General features: G+C 36.3%; 1 protein-coding gene across 1 annotated transcript; it reads left to right on the forward strand.

Moving 5' to 3' along the window:
• LOC125242325 (alpha-N-acetylgalactosaminidase-like) lies at positions 1-9,910 on the forward strand. The gene is given in 10 exon segments (XM_048151100.1): positions 1-309; positions 752-930; positions 1,558-1,620; positions 1,623-1,730; positions 2,485-2,582; positions 3,008-3,169; positions 3,991-4,185; positions 5,044-5,208; positions 5,875-5,947; positions 9,197-9,910. Coding segments are annotated over 10 exon segments (1,239 nt in total). The 5' UTR covers positions 1-145; the 3' UTR covers positions 9,229-9,910.
• Positions 9,911-26,802: the final 16,892 nt, after the last annotated feature.

The following is a 26,802-nucleotide window of genomic DNA, read 5'->3' on the forward strand; positions in this document are numbered from 1 at the left end:
CAGTTGAACAATATTTCGTTGCGAATACTTTACAAAAATGAGTTAATTCGGATAGCGTTTATGAAAGCAATTAATATTTAATCTCATTCTATTCGTATTAACTGATATTCAATGTACGATCTCGAGTAAATTCTTCGGAGCAAGAATGTTTATAGGGATTCAGATTTTCGTGTTTATTTCCGTTCTGTGCTTAGATTTCGTGTTGCTACTGAATAACGGGCTGGCCCGGACGCCTCCCATGGGCTGGATGTCGTGGGGGTACTACCAGTGCGCAGACAACTGCGAGAAAAACCCCGAAAAATGTCTCAAGTGAGTTCCACCGGTATTTGTTGTTTATAAACATTGTATACGTGGTATGGTGTTGTTAAGTATTTAGGAATGATTATCTTGGTTTAAAAAATATCTTGCTTATATTCTAAATATTCAAAATAAATTAACTTAAGCATAAGTACAGAAAGTTGATTATCAAAGTCTGTAAAGAAAGTAATGCCTATTATCTGATAAGAACCATAAAAAACTCCATGGTTGTATGAATAATCTTACATATGTACAGTATCTTATATTAATTTAGTTAGCCTTTTAATTTGACTAGCCAGTATTTTTTCTCTTTTTCACACACAAACAGTTTTGTGATAGTTATGAAATGTTATTAGGAACTTACATTTAAACATAAAGTCCTTATTTTTTTATATTTGAACAAAATAACTCATAAAAGTATGAAACAGGTACTAAACAAAACATAAATTTCCAGTGAACAACTCATCATGTCCGTAGCCGACACAATGTTTAATGAGGGCTACCTGGAGGCCGGGTATGAGTATGTTGTGATTGATGACTGCTGGTCAGAGAAGCAACGGGATCACAATGGCCGCCTGGTGCCAGATAGAAAGAGATTCCCGAGGGGTATGAAGTTCTTAGCGGACTATGTGAGTTTTTACACACTATTAGATATAATTGTTAATGAAATAGAAAAAGCATTGCACCTAACCAATTTACACAAATGACTGTTCTCTTATTAATGTATTACTAAAAGTTTTAGCACTTTAAGGGCCAGTTGCATCAACAACATTCAACAGACACATCATCGTCACACAGCAGATGTCTATGGAACTTCCCATACAATAAAATTTAATGAATGCTTTAACGCTGACAGACGGTGTGGTGCAACCGGCCCTAAGAATTTGATTCTATTTTAGTTTTGTATTAATATGCCAAAGCAATAAATACATAGTATTATTTTCATATATATCTTATAAGATAATTTTCGGAGCATTACTGAAACAATAGTATAAAATAAAAATAAAATAAAAAAATAAAAATAAAAATAGCCTTTATTATTGAAGTTTCATTTAACTACATTTTTTTACTCATTTACATCATGATGTAAATGAAACAATAGTAGTGTTTCAATTAATTATGGAAACTTCAGTAGTAGTCTCTTCTCTTACGTAATCAGTGCTATCAGCAGCATAAGTTTTGAAGTAACTTGGTAAGAAAATCTAATTTATGCTGCCGTCTGTTGTTTTTAATATCCAAACTATTTTATATCTAAACTAGGTCCACAAAAGGGTCTGAAATTCGGCATGTACACAAACGTAGGCAAAGACACGTGTATGTACTATCCGGCTCACGAGGATACTTCGAGATTGATGCTAAGCAGTTTGCAGAGTGGGACGTTGATTACCTTAAAGTTGATGGCTGTTATGTGGAGAACAAGTATCTGGATACTGGTAAATGATTATAATATTTAATAATTATAAATGCCCAAAGCGCGGACGTATTTTGAACCTTCATGTATAAATGTGTGGAAATCACGTAATGGTAAAAGGGCTAAAAAAAAAAATTATAAATGTAGTAATGGTAACAACATCACAACTTCAAGTTTCGTCTAACCCTTTACTGCATGAATTAAAAAATATTTATTGAAATTTAAACTTTAATAGTTCTCAATAGAGTTTGATATCATATCCATAAATGGCTTTGTATGCATTAAAGGGTTAATTTATCAATCCTGACAGATAGGAACATGTGTGTTATTAGTTCATTTTGTTAACAATATAGGCACAAATGGAGTTAACAAAATATTGATTGTATTAGTGACATGAAAGGTTTAGGGTTGGCTCACACCAGAATGGCAGTAGCCAGCAGCGACGCGGCGACCGCTGCCATTCCGGTGTGAGCCGAGCCGACCCGTTTTCACATTATCCAGCCACCATCGATTTATTAAAAAGTAGATGTAATATGAGATATTTTCTTATATCATATCGGATCGGAGTGCTACAGATAAGATATTTTTATTAATTAATGTTGCTACAAACAAATTTTCTTATACATGGATGTGAAAGTGCTACAGATAAGATATTTTCATTAATTCATGTTACTATTAAAGAAACGAAATCTTTCGCCACATCTCATTTGTTAGATTTCAAATCATATCAATTTTGTTTTACGCAATAAAATATTTAAGTTTTTTATTATTTTCAGCATACATACAACTTGGTGATTATTTGAATAAAACAGGGAGACCCATGGTCTTCTCCTGCAGCTGGCCTTATTATAAAGAGTACCTCCACAAAACAGAGGTTAGTAACTTGTAGGTTGATGGTACAAACAGCAACACCCTTAACTAACCATCGGTAGACTATATCCTTGTAATAAGGATTACAAAATTATAGCTAACAGTGTTGCCGGTGGTACTGTTGAAAACAGGGTTGACTGACATATTTCCGGTAGAATGGCAGCCCCTTTATCACTTAATAATAGAAAGAATGTGTCATATTCATATGTAAAGGAGAACAATATTAATTTGTCACCATATTTTGACACATGTTTCACATTAGATTACCTATCTCATTCACTTATTGTTAATATTCGCGCGTGAATGACGCGATCTTTACAAATATTTTTTTACAGTGAGAGATTGTTTTTTTTTTTGGAAAGCAAACAGAAATAGAGTTTATTTTATAACATATTCTTTTAAAAATAGATGAATAAATCTTGTTTGCAGTTCAGCTACGGGCCAATCGCGGAGCATTGCAACATGTGGCGCAACTTCCACGATATCTTCATCAACTTTGGCAACGTCGTGTGGATCATAGAGAACTACGAGAAGAACAACAATCTTTACAGGCATTACCATAAGCCGGGCCAGTGGAATGACCCTGATATGGTAAATGGAGGATGCCTACTTCCGTGCTTGATAAAATTGCCGTATTAATATAAAACTACACTTAAGATGCATGTAACTAAGTAATAACTCTACGACCTCTACGCAGGGCTCGGATACCGGTTAAATTGTCAAACCGTTATCATGTACTTGATAAACCTTTAAATTTCGTTTTCGCTCGAAAAACCGCTATTTTTAAACTGGTTTTTAGAAGAACTCTTTCATAAAGGTTTCGTTCGATTAACCGGTTTAGAACTAAATAAACCGGTTTATTCCGCAGCATGATAGGTACGAGTAATACTGTTCTAACCAAACAAAAAACTCGCTGCGTGAACTTAGGTATTTAGGTGCGTCTCGCCGCTCGTCGAATAAACCGGTTTATTTCGGTTAAAATAAAGTTCTCATAACGTTCGCGTTCTTTAAAAAGTTCGGAGTAAAATCGAAATAAACCGGTTTTAACCGGTAAAAAATAAACCGGTTCCGAGCCTTGCCTCTACGTACCTCAGTGTGAATGAGCTAGGCTTTATAAGCAGAAACGTCGCGTTACACCTATTGCCAGCGATGGATGTCAAGTGACATGGTGCAATTTTACCAAATGTACCTATCAACAACAAATGGACGTTATGTATCAACAACGTGAACGTGTTACCGTTTTCAGTAGTTCTGTAACACGAAATCATGGAAGGCTACATCTGGCACTCATATAACCAGAAGTGTTGGTTGGCCTGCAGTCGGCTCCAGATCTCAAACTAATCGAGGTCAAGCGAAGACTATTCGCTGAGCAACTTGTAAAATCCACGGCTTACTCCAATACTATTTTCCAGATAATCCTAGGAAACAACGGTCTAACCGAAGGCCAGAGTCGCATTCAAATGGGCGTATGGGCGATGTGGTCCGCCCCGCTTCTGATCAGCTGCGATATGAGGAAGATCACGCCGTATGAGAAGCAACTACTGCAGAACATGGACCTTCTGGCCATTGACCAGGATCCCCAGGGGAAGATGGCTACCGCCTACAAGGTAAGTATTTGATTTGAGTTATTTCAGATAATCCTAGGATGGAAAAGTCCAAAACGAAAGTCCAGTGGTCCATTTCTCAAAACTCTTCTGGCTAGTGCAAAGTCCCCTTGGGGGAATATGGCCACAGCCTATAAGGTACCTAATTGAAGTGCACACTAGCCTATTTAAATTTTCTTTTAAATAATCTTTAACCAAAAGCCTAAGAGTTCTGCTTCTAGAACCCTGGTTAATCTCATGCGCGGATCCAGGGAGGGGGCATGGGGGTCAGCCTCCCCAGAAGATAAGTTGCCTTACAAATAACCACGTGACCTGGGGCCAAAAGCCTACCACGTGACCCCCCCCTGGTCACGAAGCTGGATCCGCGCTGGCTAATCTTCTTGCCCAAAAATGTACAGGGACCAGCATGCGTAGCCGAAAGCTCACGAAACGAAACGCTCGTAGATATCTATCTCTATTGCTCTTGCGTATTGACGCGACAGAGCCAGACTACCTTTCGCGGCGTTTCGTTTTCATTTCGCGTCGTAGAAATGCCATTCGGCTACAGGGCAAAGAATGTGATTTTCCTTTGTTTATCTGTTTAGGCTTAGCTCCTGATATTACGTCGGAATGATTTCCATGGCTTTATTAAAACTAGGCATGAAGAGATTTTTTACAATCTGATTTATAACGTCACTGTGACATAGTTCTACAGTGGCCTAGGGTTCTTAACTGTACCTAAATACTATGTTTAGTTAGATAACTTGTCGAGTACCATGAATAAGAAAGTGTTTTAATACATCAATATTGTAGGAATATTTATGAAAAGTTAGTTACGTGAAGCTTCAAATATAAATATTTATAATTTCTTGACAATTTCAGATTCGAGACAAAGTGACATTATGGGTGAAGCGCCACCTACCGATGAAAGGGGACATTTATTCGTCCTACTCTTTCGCCATTACCAACCTGGGGTCAAATAATCAAAACGTCGATATCAAGCCAGCGGACTATGGATTGGAATCTCCTGATGCGTACACCGTTTATGTAAGAATTTTATAATTTTATATAGCATAGGTACAATATAAAACTCTTAAATACATTGAAAGCCCACATGACCCAGAAAAAATACGCATGCACGTCCCACAAATAAATACTCTTACCGGGATTCGAACCCAGGACTACCGCTTTCAGAGACAGGACCACTAAGTATCTACTAGTCCAGACAGGTCGGACACAGTATAAAACCAGTAATAATTCTTCTAACAAATTTTGCGCCGCGCGGTTTGTCCTTGAGTAGCGCTCGCACGCAGCGAGAAGCAGAGAGTACATGCGGAACCGGAGGGGGCCGGTCGCGTCAGTTCAGTACACGCAGCGCGGCGCGTGCGAGAGAGCCAAATACCGATCGCGTCGCCGCTGCCGAAGATTAACACTAAAGGCCCAGCCACGACATTGGTCTAAGCGCGGCAGCGGAGAGCGGCAGCCATACGTGCTAATGAAAAGTCCCATCGCTGTGTCTCGCTTCAATGTAAGGCCGCCGCTCGCCGCTGTCGCGCTTAGACCAATGTCGTGGCTGAGCCGTAAGTCGTCCTTATACTGTGGGCCGGATATGTTTACGGTCATTTTGAAACTACCCTGTTTGATGGTAAGCGTTTTCCGTAGCCGATGTTTGTGTATTTTTTTAATATAGGCTTATAATACTTTTTTTTTCAGGATGTATTCACGGGAGTTTTCTTAAGAAACCTGACGAGACAAGAGGTCATTCACCTTTCAATACCGCCTGAAGGTATGTTTTAATTTTTATCAGCATTTGGTCTGATGATGGTAAGAATCACTGAACTAATGGTTACAAAGATATTTTAAAAATAGCCCACGTTAGGTTACGTCATGTTATGTACGACACAACCCTAAATATTCGAAAGGGATAATGTCTTGCATTGGAGAGGAACAACACGCTTCGTCGCTTTTCATTTAAGAAGGGCATTTAATATTTATGCTTATTGAACAATAATAACCTTTTTATCACAATTTCCCTTGTAATTACCCTTTCGAACTTGTTTTACCAAGGAGTGGAATGGAATTCTTTGCCGGCGGCTATATTTCCGAGCTCATATAACCGGCAAACAAATCGGTTGAACATCTTCTGGGCGAGCTCACTCCATCGTAGGCCACGTCTTTGCCTTAGGCTAGTCTGTGGGCAAGAGTAACTTTTTTATTAAAAAAACCGGCCAAGAGCGTGTCGGGCCACGCTCAGTGTAGGGTTCCGTAGTTTTCCGTATTTTTCTCAAAAACTACTGAACCTATCAAGTTCAAAATGATTTTCCTTGAAAGTCTTTATGAATATCTACTTTTGTGATTTTTTTCATATTTTTTAAACATATGGTTCAAAAGTTAGAGGGGGGGGGGGGACGCACTTTTTTTTCCTTTAGGAGCGATTATTTCCAAAAATATTAATATTATCAAAAAACGATCTGAGTAAACCCTTATTAATTTTTAAATACCTATCCAACAATATATCACACGTTGGGGTTAGAATTAAAAAAAATATCAGCCCCCACTTTACATGTAGGGGGGGTACCCTAATAAAACATTTTTTTCCATTTTTTATTTTTGGACTTTGTTGGCGTGATTGATATACATACCCATACAACCATTTCAGTCGCAAAATCTTCAAATCAGTAACTAACTGTCAAATGTGACATAACGCGTGGTAACGTCGTGCAAACAATGCGACCGTATTGATACAATAACAAAATGTAGTCGTCGTGTGCACTCGTTACGGTAACAAAATGTGTACGAATTTGTGGCTGTCAATGTCACTGTCAGAATGACTTTTAACGACACTTTATTAGTCGACGTTTGCACACATAACGGTAACAACATGTGGACGAATTTGTGGCTGTCATTGTCACTGTCAGAACGGTTTCTGACAGTGACATTGACAGAATTTGTACACACATGTGTAGGTCTGATTACCGAACTGCTCCTAAACCACTGTATCCGCAAATGACAATCTGAAATACGAAGGTTTCTCAAACTGTCTTGTGAAGTTGTGGACTGGTTGCTTTGAATCATTTAAATATGAGCGAATTAAATAATAATAAACGACGACGACCATTTAAGCACTCTTCGACATTTTATAGAAATGTGGGAAAGTTAAGAAAAGTGCAGAATGATAAAAGTGCAGAATGAAAATAAATAATTTTTAGTCATTAGAATTGTTTCTTCAGCGTAGGAAAAGTAAATGTAATATGTAAATGGTAATGTTTGGACTGACTCCACGAGACAGGCCTAGCCTAGTGTGGTGGTCAAAGGTAAAATCTTTTGTAACACTTTTTGGCAAATAAACTATTTTTATTTTTATTTTTTATTTTATTTTTTTTATAATACAAATAGATAAGCACTTTATAGTTACTTAATGTATTAAATATATAATTTTTAATTCTTATTGATAAAAATGAAGTGTAGTGTTTTTACACAATAAAAGTAGGAATCAAATGAAATAGAGTATTTACTGTGATATTAATAGAATTTCTGTTGCGCAATGATAGTTTTTTCAGTACAGATGCTGCTTTTTTTAACGCAGTAGTGCGAGCAAATCAAGCAATGATTCTTTTCTTGTCTGGTCGAAACTCTTAGCTTAGATTTAGGTACTGAAAATCGTCGTACGATACACGTGCGAAAAGGACATTCACAACTCGTGTCGATTTAAAACACTCCCTTCGTTCGTGTATTAATTTATCGCTACTCGTATCGATTTTCCTCTTTTCCGCACTCGTATCTACAAGTATTTTGTTTGGGTTACAAAAAAAACACATTATTTACTCTAGTACGTTTTATTTATGTCTCTTTAACATTACAAATTTGTAGACACTTATCTATACAAAAATCTTGACAAAAGAAGTACAGATCGCTGAAATTAATGTTGATAGTAATATTAATGACGACTACTTCAACAAGTGTCAATTGTGAAATGCCGCAAAATACTAGTTGCTCTATAGAAGACCATAATAATATGATCCCCGATCCTTTACAACCCAGCAGCTCGGTACGCACGTTACAATTTTTTTTAATCTTCTTTAGTGAGGGCAACTGAGTACGACGGCATATTTAATTGTTTATAAAGTTTGAGGATACCTGGAAAAAATTAATACAAGAAGCCATTTTCACTGCTTTCGGTCACGCGTGTACGCTGCGACCATTTTGCGACCGTTTGTCGACCGTTTGGTGACCGTTTGGCGACTGTTTTTTACATGGAATAATACCGTCTTAATCCATATTTTAACAACTTTATTGGTTTTCTAGGCATTATTTTTATTATTTCAGTATAGTATATGCACCGGAGCACTAAAACTTCACCAATCAATATACATAACACGCAAACACCGAGTAGTCAATAATATTATTACTGGTTAAACTGAGGTAAATTGATGGCGCGTTGATAAATTTAGACTTATTTTATGAAATCACTAGAGCAATTTAATTGGCCATGGTAATTAGCCCACATTATATTACAAATGCAAACAATATTTTATCTTTAACAAATTCTTACGCCATTACATTTTAATGTCAAATGATTTTATTTCTTTTTTACTTTGACGTCTGTGACAGTCGCCATTTGAAAAGAATGAAATGAACGAATGATTTTGGGAAAATAGTCGCCAAACGGTAACAATGTGTGCACGCGTAGTGCACACTTCTGTCACTTCTGTGACCATTTGTGCCTATTACCAATCGTCCCCATTTGGGTCGCCGCGACTAAACGTCGACCGTACTGCGACTAAGCATTGAGACCCGAAGACCTGTGTGTACACAAAATAGGAGGATTTGCGTAGGAACGGCGACCGATTATGGTTATATGGGTATTGGTACCAAATTTCAACTTTCTAGTGCTAACGGTTACTGAGATTATCCGCGGACGGACGGACGGACGGACAGACAGACATGGCGAAACTATAAGGGTTCCTAGTTGACTACGGAACCCTAAAAAAAGAATCCGATAAAAAGCTATATGTTTTTTTAATTTTTGTTTCAGATATTATTCTGTACACATTATATCCGCTATAAAAAGGTGAGGCGTAGTTAACAGTGACCAAGATGAGATAGGTCGAGGCGAAGGAGAGGTCGACAAACGTATGATCTGAGACGCTTCTTTACTGCTCTAGGTATGTAATGTATTGCTCAATTGAGACCGTTTACTTGGTCAGCATTTTCTATTATTTAGACTGAAATACGAAACGTAATGCTGTCATCTTGAGACATTATTAATGTTTATTAGTTTTTTTTTCTTTTTTGGGTTGTAAACCCGTGTTATGTCCGTCCAAACTAAAGTGTTAATTCATTATTAGGAGTTATTTTTAAGTTTATTTTTCATTAGAGGAGCCAAAAAACTATTGAAGTGTCGCGAGTCGCTTAATAATATTTGTCTAATTACTTGCATATGCTTATCTGTATCAAACCATAATGTATGTTGTTTATAATTATATAGGTACAAAAATTCCTAGGAATCCTTAAAAAACAAATATTCGTTAGGTACTTAGATAAGCATATACACATATTATGTCGGTAGCCGATTGTTACTGCGTTCTCAGTAATATGTTTTTTATTATTTTAAATGATTTAATTTTGTGTTATGTGACGTTGCTCTGATATGTTTATTATTTATTTGATTAAATTGTGATACTTGCGTTAAAGGCGAGTTAAAATCTGCTCAATTAATATGTGATGTTAAAATAAATTTGACTCATTATATATTTTATTATTTCACCAAAATCCATAGGTACATTCATATTTATGTACGTACGTTCGTACATACATATTGGTCCATAGATGGCGATGGTCTATTTAAATAATGCAATCTAATACTAATGAATCCAATCCAATCGAAAAGCTGACTAAATGTGAGGTCATTTTGAATTGTCTAATACCTATAATGAGCAATGCCTATTTCCAAGATGCCAACCAATAAATAGCCACCTCCCTCGATAACCGGTTATTTTAAAACTAACCCGCTTTTATCTTATCCGGTTTAGGGTTTCGTACCGAAAAAGGAAAAAAAAACATGGTTCTATGGTAGGTATTACTCAGCCCTTTATCGAACGCGTGGTCTATTACAGTCCCATCAGGCTGAAAAAACTTCTAAGTCAACGTGACAAGAATAATAAAAAATATTTATAAAACGTATTAGGTATTTGTACGAGTAGGAACCTCTACGAACGAATCCGACTCGCACTTGGCCTGTTTTTTATCTAAAAATCCTCACTACTTTTCCAAGTTCCGTAATAGTAAAATGCAGCCCAGGAGTGGCGTAGCGCAAGACACGGTTCCATTCTCTCCAGACACCAGTTAATTACGACTCTCTAATTGTGCCATTCTTTACTGCGACAAGACTGTTCCAGCGCATGATGTTTATAGCTTTAGAGACCAGCGTAAGCTAAGGCTCTGGTTTCCTAGGATAGTGGTGCCGTCATATAACAGCCGTCTCCATACTTCGTACTAGTGCGAAGTAAGCACGAAGGATGAAGACTGTATCCATATTATACATATACCCTAGGAAACCCGCGCTTTTGTGATCGTCACACGGAGAAAAAAGTCTCGTCCATGATACCTGAATAGTGTAATCTGAACGAGAAAATCTAGTAAATTCTGGGACAATTGTTCACATAGTATAAATAACTAAACTAGTCTGTTTAAATGCGTTGAGCTTAGTGAACTAGTTATCTTGTAATTGCTACACATTAAAATAGCGTGTATTACTAGAATATTTAGTAATCATAACACGTGGACCGTACAAATAAATAATATTTTCTTGCAGAGCTTAATAAATGAAATGTGACCTTGACAATATATTCTTGTAAAGGTAATATATACATTACGTATCATAAAATAAAAATATTGTAAGGGTCACACAGTCAAATTGTGTGTATTACTAGATTATTCAGTATTTATAACAAATGGAGTGTCTAAATAAACAAAATAATGTAAACTCCACAAGAAATTCTTGTAAAGGTTATAAAACTTTAGTTAGGCCAATAATAGGTATCGTTAAGAATACAAGTCATCTGATATATATTACATTCTCTTCATTTATGTAAACTTCATTAAATGGTTGATAGAACAAGAAAGTTAGTTACAGCAACTGCATTTATGGTACTCTCTAATAAATATACAATTGCGTTAACGTGTTATATTTTTATCGGTACCTATGAATTTGTCTGTGCACTGTATAGACAACTAACATTTCTTGTAAATGTAAAAAAAGGTTTGTTGTCTATACAAGGTGGTTCAGTAGGATTAAAGGCCGAGCCACGCCAGATACGTGTACGTAGAAGTGTGCGTGGTGTGCGCGCTGTAAAGTACGAATCTTCAAAAGAGATGATACACCGCTAGACACACACGGGAAACACGTCACACAAGCGGTGTAATCTCTAATGAGAATTCGTCATTTACACCGCGTACGCACGTCTACGTACACGTATCTGGCGTGGCTCAGCCTTTAATCCTACTGTACCACCTTGTATAGACAACAAACCTTTTCTTACATTTACAAGAAATGTTAGTTGTCTATACAGTGCACACACAAATTCATAGGTACCTACCGATAAAAATGCAGGTTGCTAGGACCAGTTCCAAGAGACAGAAGCCTAGAGTTGAAACTGGGATCCGGAAACCTGGGTCACCCAGCATATGGAATGGATGCTATGAGCGGTGAAAATTGGTGAATCTGAAAGTAAATAAAATAATTATATAATTTGTTAAAAAATATATTTCAACGATCCTTAGTGCAAGAGTTTGTTCATATATTCGTAGAACCGTCCTTCATTTCGTCCAAAATTTATATTTTGCAGAATTTTTCCACTTTTGTTCCACAGTATGGCATGGGTCACAGGAAACTTGCAACCATTGTAAATCATCTGAAAAAGACATTAAAACGACACGATAAAAAGTGGTCATATATAACATGGTAAATCTTGAGAATAATGAGAATTTATAAGCAGCATGTTTGTCAAATAATTTGTAGATATTAAACTACATTATAAAAATACAAACAAATTATAAACTTTAGGTGGACTATGAATTTTAGCAGTATGTATCTCATGATAACAATATTTTTTTATACAGTGTCTTCTTGCAGTCTTTAAGTACAACAGTTTTAATGACAAAAATATTTTTTAATGTTTAATTATAATAGCCAAAATATACCCTATTACATACTGATTTTACGATAGTAATAATTTTTCTGATTGTAATCAGATTAAGAAAGTACTGAGATTTTCTAACTTTGCTGAATTCGAATTTTTGACACTTTTTGGCTCTCTATACAAAAACAACTGTCAGTGCTTGGAGTAGAAAGTCTTCCTGACTACCAAAAGTCGAAATGAGTTTCAAAAAGTATTTTTTTGTCTGCTAAGATGTCATTCTAATGTGTGTAAAACAGCTTATAAAAATATAAGTATTTATAAAATTGTGCCAGGAAGCGTGTGAAGTTTGTTAAAAAACACTGTACAAGAAATGAAATGCTTGATGGTATACATTCGGCGAAACCTCAGACACACTAAAGCATTATAAGGAATAGCTTTAATTATTATATAGTTTTATGTATACAGATTTATCAAAATATAATATTGCTTCAAAATGTGCATTCAGGAAGAAAGATTTATCATGTTATGTATGACCACTTTTTATCGTGGACAGTCCTTATTAGTTCAGTATTTAGATTTTGCCCACGTAATGTCGTATGAATTTGTATGCAATGTAAAATGAATACAACATTAAATGCCTTTTTACTCACCATTCTAATTATCTACTAAGTTCTACATGATGTACGGTATGTGACTCACCTGCTTTTGCCAACTCTGCCATCTCCCATTCTTGCAAGAGTTTTTGCACCTCTTCATCCATTTCCTAAAATGGAAACTACCAAACGAATGGATAATACGTAGTGAGTACGTTTAACGATAAATAATATAACCTATTGCGATCCGCATCCACGCGTGATCTCTCATGACACGTAAATGGCCGCCACAAGCAAAACATTTATTTATGCGGACAATATTTTTGTTATAACAATTATTTTTCGGTGTATATTACGAGAATATCATTGTTATTTTTTACAAGAGGCGCAAAGTAAAATCAACTATACTGCTATAGCAATCACTAAGATATACAATGGTACTTAAACATGGCGTTTCGTTACAAAAACGAAACACATATTTATACTAACTAAATACTTTTTCAACAGAACTATTTGTTCACCAGTATACATTACGAGAATATTATTGTCATTATTTACAAGAGCTGCAAAGTAATACCAACTTATAAAACAGTCATATCAACTATACTGCGATGGCATTCGCTACGATACAAATAATAGAGTTGACAGCGATGCGTACATATTTATACAAACTTAATATTTTTAAATATAACTCTTCGTTGAGTTTACATTACAAGAATATTCTTTTTATTTCTTTACGAGAACTACAAAGTAATGGCAACGTATAAAAAAGTTACAGGAAGTATACTGTGATAGTAACCGCTAAGATTAAGATTGTAAAGATAATTTTTATTTTTTTGGCGTTACAAGAAGCTTCTTGTTAATAGAATTATCGTAACCTTTATTCTATTAGTTGTAAATAAAACTAGAGTTCTCGTATATGTAATTCAAACAGAACTGTTTAGTGCATATTAATGTTTGCTTAGTTCTATTGAATTCAAAATATAGTAAACGTAACAATACAGTTGTTTTTATTACGAGATTGTAGTATCAGTTACGATAAATCTATTTTACTAAACGTTCTGGTAGTATTGTTAAAATATTTTTTTTCCGTGCAATAGCATGAAAAGACGAGCTGCCTAATAGCGGTTATTACTGGCTCTTAAAACATGATATACCTACTTATTCGCTACTTATTCCTAGTTGACCACGGAACCCTTAAAATTTCGCCAAGTCAGTCTGTCTGTCTATTCGTCCGTAACTTTGCTCTGTAATCGTTACTTAAAAAGCTGAAATTTGGCATGGATATCATATCAAACTCATTAACGCCGACAAAATCATCTAGGTTTTTTATGGTAGGTACCTACCGTAGGTATCTCCAAAAGTGGCGATGATTTTTTCGTGCTTCAAGCCTATTCTGTAAGATGTAGTTCTATAGGTCTTCAAAATGCTCGCGATCTTACTTATTTGTATTGTTGAGATGAATCGTTGCTAGCACTATGTGCATTAGGAAGAATGCACTGCTCAGCTTTAAGCTAAAAGACTTATAACATTCCAGCAATGGTGTAGTTAGGACCTTCTATAAATGAGAAGTAGTTTAATTTCAGTCCATTATGCGGAAACTCGGAATAGCTTAGTTATAAGCACTGCGTTTTATAAATCCTGGGGATTTGTATACAGTACCAGCAACTAACTATACAAATATATTATGGTATTAGAGGTTATTTAGTAGATTTCACAGAGTGGAGGAAATTCATATTAGCGTAAGTCGTTAACAAAAATGAACTCGCTGTCAGTTTTTTGACAATTAAGCATTAAAATATGTCTAAAAATTTACTTTTTTCACATTCAGATTATCGCTTAGTTTATGTACCTAACTAACACAAAAGCAATATATTTATTGAAATTTCATACTTAATTATCGTCACAAAACTGACAGTGAGTTAATTTATGCTAATTGGGGGGTCCCAAATTCTGAAAATGCTCTTACTTATACCTATTCTTAATAATTCCAATAATCGTTCCCTTACATTGCCTCTGTAAATATATGACACTCAAGTGTTAAGTGGTTTATGTGTAAGTAAGTGCACAAATATTTTGAGTATGTGCACATGCACAACTTGAATTTATAGGTACGTGAACTCCATACAGCCCGTTCAGAAATCTGTAGATACACGGCAGTAAATTGAGTCTTACCTAGACGATACCTAGGCACACTTTATTCTCAAGTTTATTCAATGATTGGACGCATTTCAATAAACCCGCTCCACTCTCTCGGTGCGATGCCGTAGGATCCAGACGAGATGAATTCCAGGAAAAATGGCGGACCTCTGGCGACTGCGGACATTCTTTGGTGATAATTGTTGGCGATGTGGGGCGAAAGAGGTTGGTAACATCAGGATTTCGAAACGCGACGACTAAAAATTCATATTTGGTTTGGTGTCCCGTATAGATAATACACGTGACGAACTAAGTAGGAATGTAGTACAACACATCGGAAGACACTGGAAATACTGGAATATTGCATTTTGACTACAAGAGTGGCAAAATGACTGTAAGAAAAATTGCTTAACGCTTACTCGTTTTGGCGGCTTACTCGGTACAAACATGTCAGCGATCGATAGAAAGGAGCCTATTACATTTGAGGAGGATACACAAGACAAAAAATGAAGAATTAAGGAAAAGAACAAAACTAACGGATGCCCTCCAACATGCACTTCGTCTCAAGTGCAAATGGGCCGACCACATTGCAAGATTTACAGACAAAATATGGACCCTTAAAGCAACTACATGGACAGGGCCAAAAGTGCAAGGCAAAAGAAAAAGAGGAAAACCTAAACAGCGCTGGACAGAAGACATTATTAAGGCTGCAGGGCCAAGCTGGATGGAGCTGGCCACCAATCGAAATAAATGGCACGGGTTAGAGGAGGCTTTTACCCATTCAGGGATCCATATAAAATGACACCAAGATGAACCACAAATAGAACATATTTAAACATTTAAAGAACATGATGGAAAAGCAGAAATTATAAATATAATGTATCAAATAGAGTTTATATGGAAAAATAAAGCTTAAATAATAATAATAATGATGACGAACAACTACCGGAAATATATCCTGAAGGACGGCACGGTCGACATTTGTCGGGCATGCCGCCGTCCCGGAGAATCACTCAGGCACATCATTTCCGGTTGTTCTCATCTTGCTAACGGTGAGTACTTGCACAGGCATAATCTCGTAGCCCGGATCATTCACCAGCAGCTTGCTCTTCAATACGGCCTTGTGGACCGCGAAGTACCGTACTACAAGTACTTACCTGCGCCAGTTCTTGAAAATGGCCGTGCCACGCTCTATTGGGATCGATCTATTATCACTGACAGGACTATTGTAGCCAATAAGCCTGACATTGTGATAATAGATCGACCGCAACGCCGGGCCGTGCTCGTTGACATCACCATCCCCCATGATGAGAATCTCGTGAAAGCCGAGAAGGACAAGTCCAGTAAGTACCTAGACTTGGCTCACGAGATAACCACCATGTGGGATGTTGATTCAACGATCATTGTCCAGATAGTCGTTTCAGCGAACGGTCTCATAGCGAAGAGTCTCGACCAACATCTTAAGAGACTCTCGCTCGGTGGTTGGATCAAGGGCCAGATGCAGAAGGCGGTGATTTTGGACACAACGCGGATAGTCCGACGGTTCCTCTCTCTGCAGCCCTAACCACCGGCAGCTTGGGCCCTGCCCCGCTGCTGGCGGCACCCTAGGTTAGGTTTTTTATAATGTGTTTATATGTTTTATATTGTTTTGTAAGTGTTTTATTTTATTTTACTTTTATACTCATATTGTAAAAACCCTAATCTAAGAAAAGAAATAATAATAGATTTGAAAGAAATAAAGAGAATAATAATAATACTCGTTTTGGCTGGTGGAATTCACTTTCATACGTTGATTTTGAATCATTTTGAAGGTACATTGTTATATTTTTTTTAATAAACATAATTCATTTCATTTGTGTTTACGTGATTGAAAATCAAACATTCATATTCTTAGTATTGGCAGATAACATATAAACATTGCTTACACAATAGAAGCCATAAATAAAAATAGAATCTCGCTCAATAAGAATGAAATTAATAGAAAATTTAATCTAGATTCCATTTATATCTCTGCAAAGGCAGAATTTTCTACAGATTCATGACGTTTTGTGTCTGGCTGGGCGGAGCCTTGACGAATTAAATTATTGTTGTCTACCAAAATGCGTTATTTCAGACTACCTACTTTGTTTAATAGTTACGTCGAGAATCCAGCCAGCCTAGCCGAAGTGACAATCGTTGAGGCTACGCGGCGATCGAAACGCAATCTGGCTCTGTCGCGCCACTAACACCTACATACGAGTGATAGGGAGAGCTACATATGAGACGCTTATAAAGCGTAAGCGATTGTGATGTGATGATGGCTATCTATCTACATAAACCTGACTATTTACTTGTGAAGCCTTATTGATGAGATATCATTAACCTATCGCCCTCGTTTCGATTGTGTCGGAAAAGATTTTGGAATATTTTGTTCTACTTAGTGCGTTTTCACATTATACGATCCGATATCGGATGTCGGACCGATATCCCATACATTATAGGCACCATCTTGGATTTTTTCCATTGAAATCTTTCCGACATCCGATATCGGATCGGATACCTAGTCTGAAAACGGCCTTAGGCACTTGGATGAGTCTTTTGCACTTTCAAATATTATTAGAATTATCATAAGATCCTTTTTAATTCTGAAAATTAATTTCAAATATTGTTCTCCTTATATACACTATCTATCAAACCGTACCTAATGTGTTTTTCTGACCTCCAGCCGGAAAGCGACAAATTTCAGGCCTCTGCGCTAAACAAAGTAACCGCTTCCCGGCTCCGTCGAACAGAAAATAGCATACCTAAACTCCTTTTGCCAGTAAACAAGAAAGCCTCAGACATTTCTTACATTACTGGCCTAGGTATCTACTAATATTCAAAGTCCAAAGTGTTTTTTATTTGAAAGTATATGTCAAACTGATTACAGTGGTGGTAAACAATATGATATATGTAGCACTATACTCTGCCTGATGGCGTACAAAAACTTCATTATGTCCTTACATACTAACATGCGAAATTGATTTTACGTAACTATATTCAACATAAATTGGGAAATTGAGTAATAATTAATTATAATATAATTAATATTGAAATTCATATCAGGCCGTGGGCATTAAAAATTATGTGGGAATAATAGTTATTTGTTTTACAAGGGGGCAAAGTAGTTGTTTAACATTAAAAGCATTATGTAGCAAAAATTCAGAAATAGAATAAAAACAATTATCAATTAAAAAATGTCAATAGTTTACGTTTAAATTCATTTAAGGGTAACATTCTAAAACTAACAGGGATTTTTTATAAATCTTACTAGCTAAGCAGAATACACTTTTGCGCATTAAGGCAGTTTTTGCGAAAACAGGAAATAGATTCTGAGGGTACCTGGAATCTCTAGTAAATACCCGGAAACCGTCCTGAATAGTGTTGGGTTTGTTTTAATAAACATCATAATTTCAAAAATGTATAGGCACGGAAAAGTCAAAATATTTAATTCTTTAAAATGTGGCACACAGCTATCTGTTAAGCCCTCGAATTGCTTTCACACATTTCTCTGGTTGATTATTTCATTATTGTTGGTAAACACGTACCTATAATATTTATATTATTAAATGCTATATCTCATACTATACTCCATTAAATAAAACAGCAATAAATAAAGGTTAGCAAACACACGTCTTGTTTTAGTTTTCTCTACTTTTTAATTTCAAAATCCAGGGTAATTAGCTGGTTTATAAAGGGTCATTCACATCCCGTACGGTCCGCACGATTCAATTAAAACAAACTAGTGCACTCCATCCGACGTAATACTCTCCTGTACTAGAAATACGATTGAAATCCGCATGGTGCTGAAATGAGAATGTTAACGGTATTTCGCTTTGCATACATTGTAAATCAGTACCTAGGTAAAATATGTAGGAATACAAGGGCATTGCAATGGACTGCAAAATGGCTTCAGTGGAGTTATTTAATTTAATTTTAACCAATTTCGTACAAATAAGCTTTATATGTTGCGTTAGTTCCAATATTATGTGCTTTCTGCATGGGTCTGTAAAAGGTACAGTAGCGGAAAATAATCTATCATATTTTTTCGGATCCATCTGCATACTTATTACATTAATTTAAAAAAAAAAACGGCAATTGTGATGTCGATGAAATTTACAATATAGGTGCGTATGAAGAAGACTATATTTGGTCAACATAAGGTTCATTTTTAGAACAGCTCTTATGCCCGTTTAAAAGTGCAATTATAAGAATTTTCAAATTATTGTTTTCGATATGTACCAGTATGATAGATTTTTTCCCGCTACTGTAGGTACATTGGTATGTAAACGAGGAATGTGAGACAATCTTCCTGCTGATGCTGTGACTACTCAAATCATCGTCAACCAATCACGTTGAGGCATCGTGGGCATAATATGACTATAAAACGTAATATCGTAAGAAATAAAACGTAATATCGTATATCGTATTATCGTAAGAAAAAAAATACTTAAAAATATTACTACGGTTATTATCTTTACAATTGAAATCTATCAATTGGTCTTGGTATAATGCCACAAATGTATAATGGTGAAAAACATGGCGGTTTCGTCGCCTTATTTATTGACTTTGAAAATGTTATGATAACATTTCTCCACTGACAAAACAGCATTTCGCCAGCCGTTCATATAATCCATTTGGCGACCGCAGCCAAACATGTGCTCTGCAAACAGGTGACATGACAAATCAAACACGAGTGATGGATCGCTGGGGGCGTGCGTTCTGTAAGTGTGGAGCAGCCCTAAAGATTTATACAAGTAGACACTTTATTACGTTGGGGTAAAGGAGAAATGTGCATATAGGTATTTATGATTTAGTGCAGTCTTTTCTTGGTAATAGGTGTTTTTTTTTTGCCAATTGCGAGCAATATCAGTTGAAGAAGAAGGATAATAAAAGCTTTTATACAAAGAAAGGTTGAGAAAAATATTTTCTTCTTACAGTTAGTCTGCGTCTATTACTACAGTTCGTGGAAGTCTTGAAAATAATCCTAAGAATTGGCGGTGGCAACTTGGCACTAGCTGTTAGAAAGCGTCTGTAGTCTGACTTTCGAACAGTGAGAAAACTAGTCTGTATACAAAATTAGTTCGATTTACTGACGATGTTTTCCTTTGCCGTAAAACGACTGATAAGTACACCCTAAAATATCATAAGTCTCTTACACATCGAAAAACTCATTCATACGAGTCATTATTCTACAATCGCCCTATTGAAAGTCACACTACCTTAGTCACCGCCGTTTAGTCACCGCTAGAAAACAAACTCTTCAAAAAAGTGTTCTCAACAGCTGCTTTTAGAACTGTTGTTTAATTCTGACGACGCTACCATAATACTCCAGTTAATACCTGTACCTACAATCTACATCTCACAATAAGTGGTGGCTGAACAGTTTTATATTCTACTCCAACACGCGTAACACGTATTGGAAAACGCATTCGACTCTTTATTGTCGTATCGTCGAGCTATAAATTCTAAATTCAAATCGTATGGCTACGGCTGTTACGATAGGGGCAGAATATTAGTCGCGTTATACTTACACCTAATAGAATACAGTATGAGAAAACACATTTAGTTTTATTTTAGGCATGTTATCATCATATTTACAAGACCCGTGACACTATATCGGGTGCTCTGACCATAGGCGCCTTTTGCTCCCTACAGGCTAGGTAATATAAATATGGATGCTTATAAAGTACCAAAAATATCCACAACCTAAAAGTATAAGCAATAAAGTATATATATATATTCTTTTTTTTGAGACACTAACTTTGTCTGCATCTATATTTTATATCTTGTCTTGACTTGACTTGGTTCTCTTTTTCTCCCATGTTATCGGCTACGCTAGTAACGCGTAGCAAGTCACAGTAAGCTACAGCCGTAGCACTCGTAGCGCTACGAAAGTACCCATTTTCCGAATAGATAGCAGAAGGACGATTCAAAAACTTTAGATCGAGCTAGACCTTATCATGATCGATGCATTTTTATGAAAAAATCTGCCAAGAAATTGAAAATATTTTTTGATTCTACTAGTAACCGTATGAGCCCGCGCTCTGTGCGATGTTCCCGCTATATCGAATAGACTGAACACTCTGAACTCACGGTAACTACAAAATGTGAAAATCATACTACCAGCGTATAATAACGTGATATCAACTAAAATAATGTATCCAACACGAAACATGGCCATTACACTGATTGCTATCGGGCCTAGCCTAAGTTGACAAATCTACTTTAAAATACTTCGTCTAGACCAATTTGAATAATTAACAACACGCGAGGGTGTTATACAGGGATTAATATTTAAGTAGTGTACAATTTTACTAACCACTTTTACTAACCGTTTTAAATTAAAAAAAAATAAGACAAAAAAATTTAAAAACAACCTACCACCATTTTATTGACCGTAACGACAGTAACCGGTACGTAGCCGAATGCACAAACGCTGGCGTGAGCGTCAGAATGGCGGGTGTACATCAAGCAATCCTGGTGTGGTATACGTCAGGAGTTAGTGCTAGCAATGTGCCAAATGTGCGCCAAAATTCGAGCAATGTGCTCTTTGAACTCCAGAGATATTTAAGAAATTAATGACACCCGCTATTCTGACGTCAGGTTGGCGGGTGTACTTCCAGTTCTAGCTAATGGCTGCTTACTCGAGGGTGAAAGTATTGCCTAAGGTTAGTGCTCGCAATGTGCTTCCACATGTATGAAACACATACTAATTCAGAGAGCCGTTGAAGAGTAATATGGGATTGAATAAATATATCTATAAGTATCACTTTTTTGTGAAAAGCGCCTGAATGTTAATGCTGCATTGCAGGCAATGAACATTGCTATTTTATTTCAGCAGGCGTTATAGATATATTTATTCAATCCCATATTACTCTTCAACGGCTCTCTGAATTAATGTGTGTTTCATACATGTTGAAGCACATTGCGAGCACTAACTTTAGGCAGTACTTTCACCCTCGAGTAAGCAGCCATTAGCTAGAACTGGAAGTACACCCGCCAACCTGACGTCAGAATGGCGGGTGTCATTAATTTCTTAAATATCTCTGGAGTTCAAAGAGCACATTGCTCGAATTTTGGCGCACATTTGGCACATTGCTAGCACTAACTCCTGACGTATACCACACCAGGATTGCTTGATGTACACCCGCCATTCTGACGCTCACACGCTGGCGATATCTGTTTCGTAGCTATCTATCTCTATCTAGCTCTTACTTTAATACGCAAGAGCGATAGAGCCAGACTGCATTTCTGTCGGCGTCTGGCGACGATTGCCATTCGGCTACACCGAAATGACACCACATGAAATTTTGTAATTTTCAGATTTTTTATGATGATCCAATTTTTGGAGGGTTTTAAAATGCAGAAATTATCTTGTACGGCTAAATGCCAATAGCGTATATGACGGTAAAGACTATGGTTACTTGCCTGTGGGACTTTAAGAACTAAGTATTTTTCACTTTTTCGTTTTCTAACCACATCGCAAAGTTTACAGTTCCCAGAGCCACTAGTTTTAAGATAATCATAGATATTTATAATCATAGATTAAAAATAAATTTAATTCCCTAGAATACTCTACAGTATTCAGCGGGAGACATCCTATCTCTTATCCCGTTGTCTCTAGAATGCATACCCAAGTTGTCGTTTGTTTATACGCCGTAGCAAACGAAACACTTAACCTCTCTCGCACTAGTAAGCGGGCTACGAAGCGAACGATTGTTGTCTTATACACGAGTGCCGTTGGCTTTGTAGAAGTAGTCGTTGGGATTCGGGTTCATGTTCAATTGTGTGAACGCTAGTCCATCGTTCACACACTTTTTGGGAATACTGTTGTCGTGAGTATGGAGATTAGAAATATAAGGAGCGAAAGCTTTAAGTACCAGAAGTGCACATATAAAAGAAAAGATAGGTGGCGCTGCAATCGCAGGTGCATAAGGGTTTGACAATCTCTTTGCCTTCTCGGTAGTGATCCCGCCTACGGAGCAAGAGGTCCCGGGTTCAAATCCTGATGAGACCTTTTTTATTTTTTTCTACTAATATTTTTCTTGAATTATTTTATTTTTTTAATGTCCAAAAATATTTTGTTTTGTTACAACTTTTCGAAATTTAATTCGCAAGACTTACAACATTACCGAAGAATCCTAAGATGTAAAAGGGCTTAAGTTAACATTTGTATGAATAAAACAATAAATAAACACAAATAAAATACACAAAAAGAAAATTAATGTATAAAAAAAAACAAAAAGCAAAAAGATCGCTGTCAGAATCGAACCCGAGAACATCTGCGTACGAAGCCAGCGCACTACCACGGGACTACGTCTTGACTTGCTCAGCTCAACCGGAAACCGGGAAGTGGGTCAAATTTAGCTTCTACGTTTTGACGCACTCTACAAGTGAAGTTTAAATAATAATAAAAGCTTGTAATATTGTAAGCGGGTTACTCACTTATTAAGTCGATATAACGCTCGACATGTTTCGATCCATTTCCGAGGATCTTTTTCGAGAGTACCTACGACTCAATACGTGAGTAACCCTTATTAATGTTACACGCTTAAAATATGTTTAAATATGTCTGAGTCTCACGAGAGTTTTATGTCAAGGACTGCATTGTTGTGGATACATGTTTTTGGCACTTTGTCCGTATTTATATTTAAAACGTTGACTGACTGACTGTACCTGTATATTAAACAGGCAACGGCACAATCTCAAACATAGCAACTTAGTACAGCCTTGTTAACGACACCACTGGGATCCATTCCTTAATGAACGTCCATAGAATTAATGTCGTTTTAATTGATACTAACAATGTTGTAACCCACTGCAGAATACAAAACTCGAGACAAAGTCTTTAAGTAATATTATTTGTTCCCCATTTGGAAAAGTATTTCCGTAACCAGGATCACTTTCAGAAACGTAACCTCATAATTATTTTATGGCTTCACTTTCTGGTTTAAATTATGAATGGGTAAATAAAAATAATCCAGTGACTTTAAAATTAGCTACTTTCGGACTTGAGGTAACGACTTAAAGTCCTAAGCACTATGTAGGTATGTAATAAATAAAATTAATAACCCCTTACATTTCATTAAAATGTCAAAAGGGACTCTACGTGTTGGCTTCGGCTCAGCGCACGCAATACCCTATGGTTTCCGTGATGAAATGAAATGAAATGAAATTATTACAATGCAATAAGGTGAGAAAGTGGATACATCTCTTTGTAGTCGACTGTACCTAGGTATTAAAGATATCGTGTTCAGCGTTCCACCTTAATAATACCCAGTAATTGATATAAAATTCACCCATTGTATAAATCGGCGTCTAACTATGATTATGGTAAATGGCCCTAAATTATGCATGGCCGATTAGGGTCTGGCAGCACGCGCTTGACTTTGTAAGTAGCACTAGACTAAGTTAATGATACTAACTTATGCAGCCGGTATAAATATGTAGTGCCTAGGTGCCTAGGGCTTGTAAGACTAGGGGCTGAATTTGAATGATAAAAGTATGTTTTAGTTAATATCAAATGATTAATGTTACATGGTTTAGTACGAACGGACATTTGGCACGCTCCTGGGGATCAATTTTTGAATTTAGAACGCACGAATTCGCCGTTCGAATGTCTGTGGAAAACGACGTACCTAATGCTATTTTTGAAAAAAAGGACGGCTAGTAATTTTAAAACTAGTGGTAATGACCACTCGTTTTCGATTCTGTTAGTAGAATTTAAATCGCTCGTATTAGAGATGTTATTGAACGAATTTCACGAAATCGAATGGCAGAGATTAAAAAATCGGCCCCCTGGTCTAGTTTCTTTTTAAATTGGCGCCCAACATGGGGCCAAATTACTCATCAAAAACAATACGTATGTGTATGTGTTATGTCTGTGGGATCGTAGCTTTCGAACCAATGCACCGATATAAATCTAGTTTTTTTATTTGAAAGCTGAATCAGTCTGGAGTGTTCTTAGCCATGTTTGATGAAAATCGGTTAACTATTTATTTATTTAAACTTTATTGCACAAAAAAACAACTTAATGTACAAAAGGCGAACTTAATGCCATGAGGCATTCTCTACCAGTCAACCTTTGGGCAAAGCAGAGAAGATTGTAGGCGGTGCATAAAGAGACCAATTTTGAAATATCAATCAAAACCATATAGACATATAACATATTATCGTACATACAATTACATACTATTTTGGGCACTATGATGAGAATTTTTTCAAAATTTAAATTTTACCATATTATTCTTCTTTTTGGAAATGAAATGAATATTTACTTAGGTATATCAATGATTATCAATTGCTTTAGAGTGTGTTTCATTAATGTGAACTTATTGTACGAATGCAATAATAGATCGGTCGAAAATAATGTATATGTTTTACTAACTGTATCCGGTAAATCCGGTTCGATAGTAATATAACTTAAGCTTAGTCGTCATCAACTATTACATCGTAAGACGGTTCTAGGAAACGAATAAAGCTCGGTGACGTTCTATTCCGCTTATCGTCTGTTCATAATATGTATTGAGACTTTAACAGAACCATCGTGTAGGATATGAGAAATACTGAAATGAGTTCTGAGATTACGAAAAATAGAGAATGGAAGCCACATATCGCGGGATAGGGTAGGAGGAAGAAAAAAAAACATCATAATATTAATTTGACATGAAAAAATTGCTGTCGCAGTACATATAAAATGCATCTTAACTATTTTTTCCTTTATCTATAACTAAATTTCTGGTAACAATTTAGAATTTATATTCCTATTTTTAAATTAAACCTTATAATTGCATCTAAAAATCCTCAAATATTCGGCCGATGCACCAGATATAGCGCCACTATCAGCGGATTGGAAAATGCAATCAGGAAAGTGTTGAAATAACCCATCGGTACGTGACTGGGAACTCTAAAACCGAGGATTTACTACTTCAGGAATTTCTCACTGACAATAAAATTCAAGAGTTTACGGTTCTTTGGGAGCGAAATTCGACTTGCTTCTGTTACACTTCAACTTAGAGAAATGGGAAAGAAAACACTGAAAGAATTTTATAATCTCCTCGTGCCTTATTGTTTGGTATGACACTTTAAGGTGAAGACCATCATACAAAACGGTTGGTAACTTCTAGAATTTGTTCATCTCGACATGATCTTGACCTAAGTTTCTAGTGACATAATTGTTATATTTTTAAAGATCAGACACCAAAAAGTATACTGCCAATTATACCTATAACTATTAGAGGTAATTAAGATTCGTGAAAGAATAACAATATGAAACTGTTGGTTGAGAAGAATGAGAAGACGCATTTAGCATGATTTCTTGTATTTGTTTCGTCGCTCAGATACAGAAAAAGGATAAGGTCTTCTATGTAGACGGTATTTTCGACGTTACAGATGGTGTAAGGTACAGCGGGCTAAATCTCGACTGCGAGACAATTGTAACTACTTAATCCATTTTTCCATGATTACACTATGATGTTGAGTTCTACATGTACTCACTGAACACGCTTACCATATATAATCGGTGGACAATGTATTTAATAATGCAAAAATTGTAAAACATGGAAAAAATGGACCACTTACTTCCCCCCCCCCCCCTCTCGGGATTTGCCCCACTGTACCCTAGTCAAACTTTTCAAACTCCTTTCTTTGTCGTACTGTATCTACGCACAGTAGGACAACGTTGAATAGTGGTTTGCATTCTTGTTTATCTTCGTCTGTGAAAATTAAGATTTTAGAACCGATCAATA

This window comes from Leguminivora glycinivorella, chromosome 2, assembly GCF_023078275.1.
Source record: "Leguminivora glycinivorella isolate SPB_JAAS2020 chromosome 2, LegGlyc_1.1, whole genome shotgun sequence".
Classification (NCBI taxonomy): domain Eukaryota; kingdom Metazoa; phylum Arthropoda; class Insecta; order Lepidoptera; family Tortricidae; genus Leguminivora; species Leguminivora glycinivorella.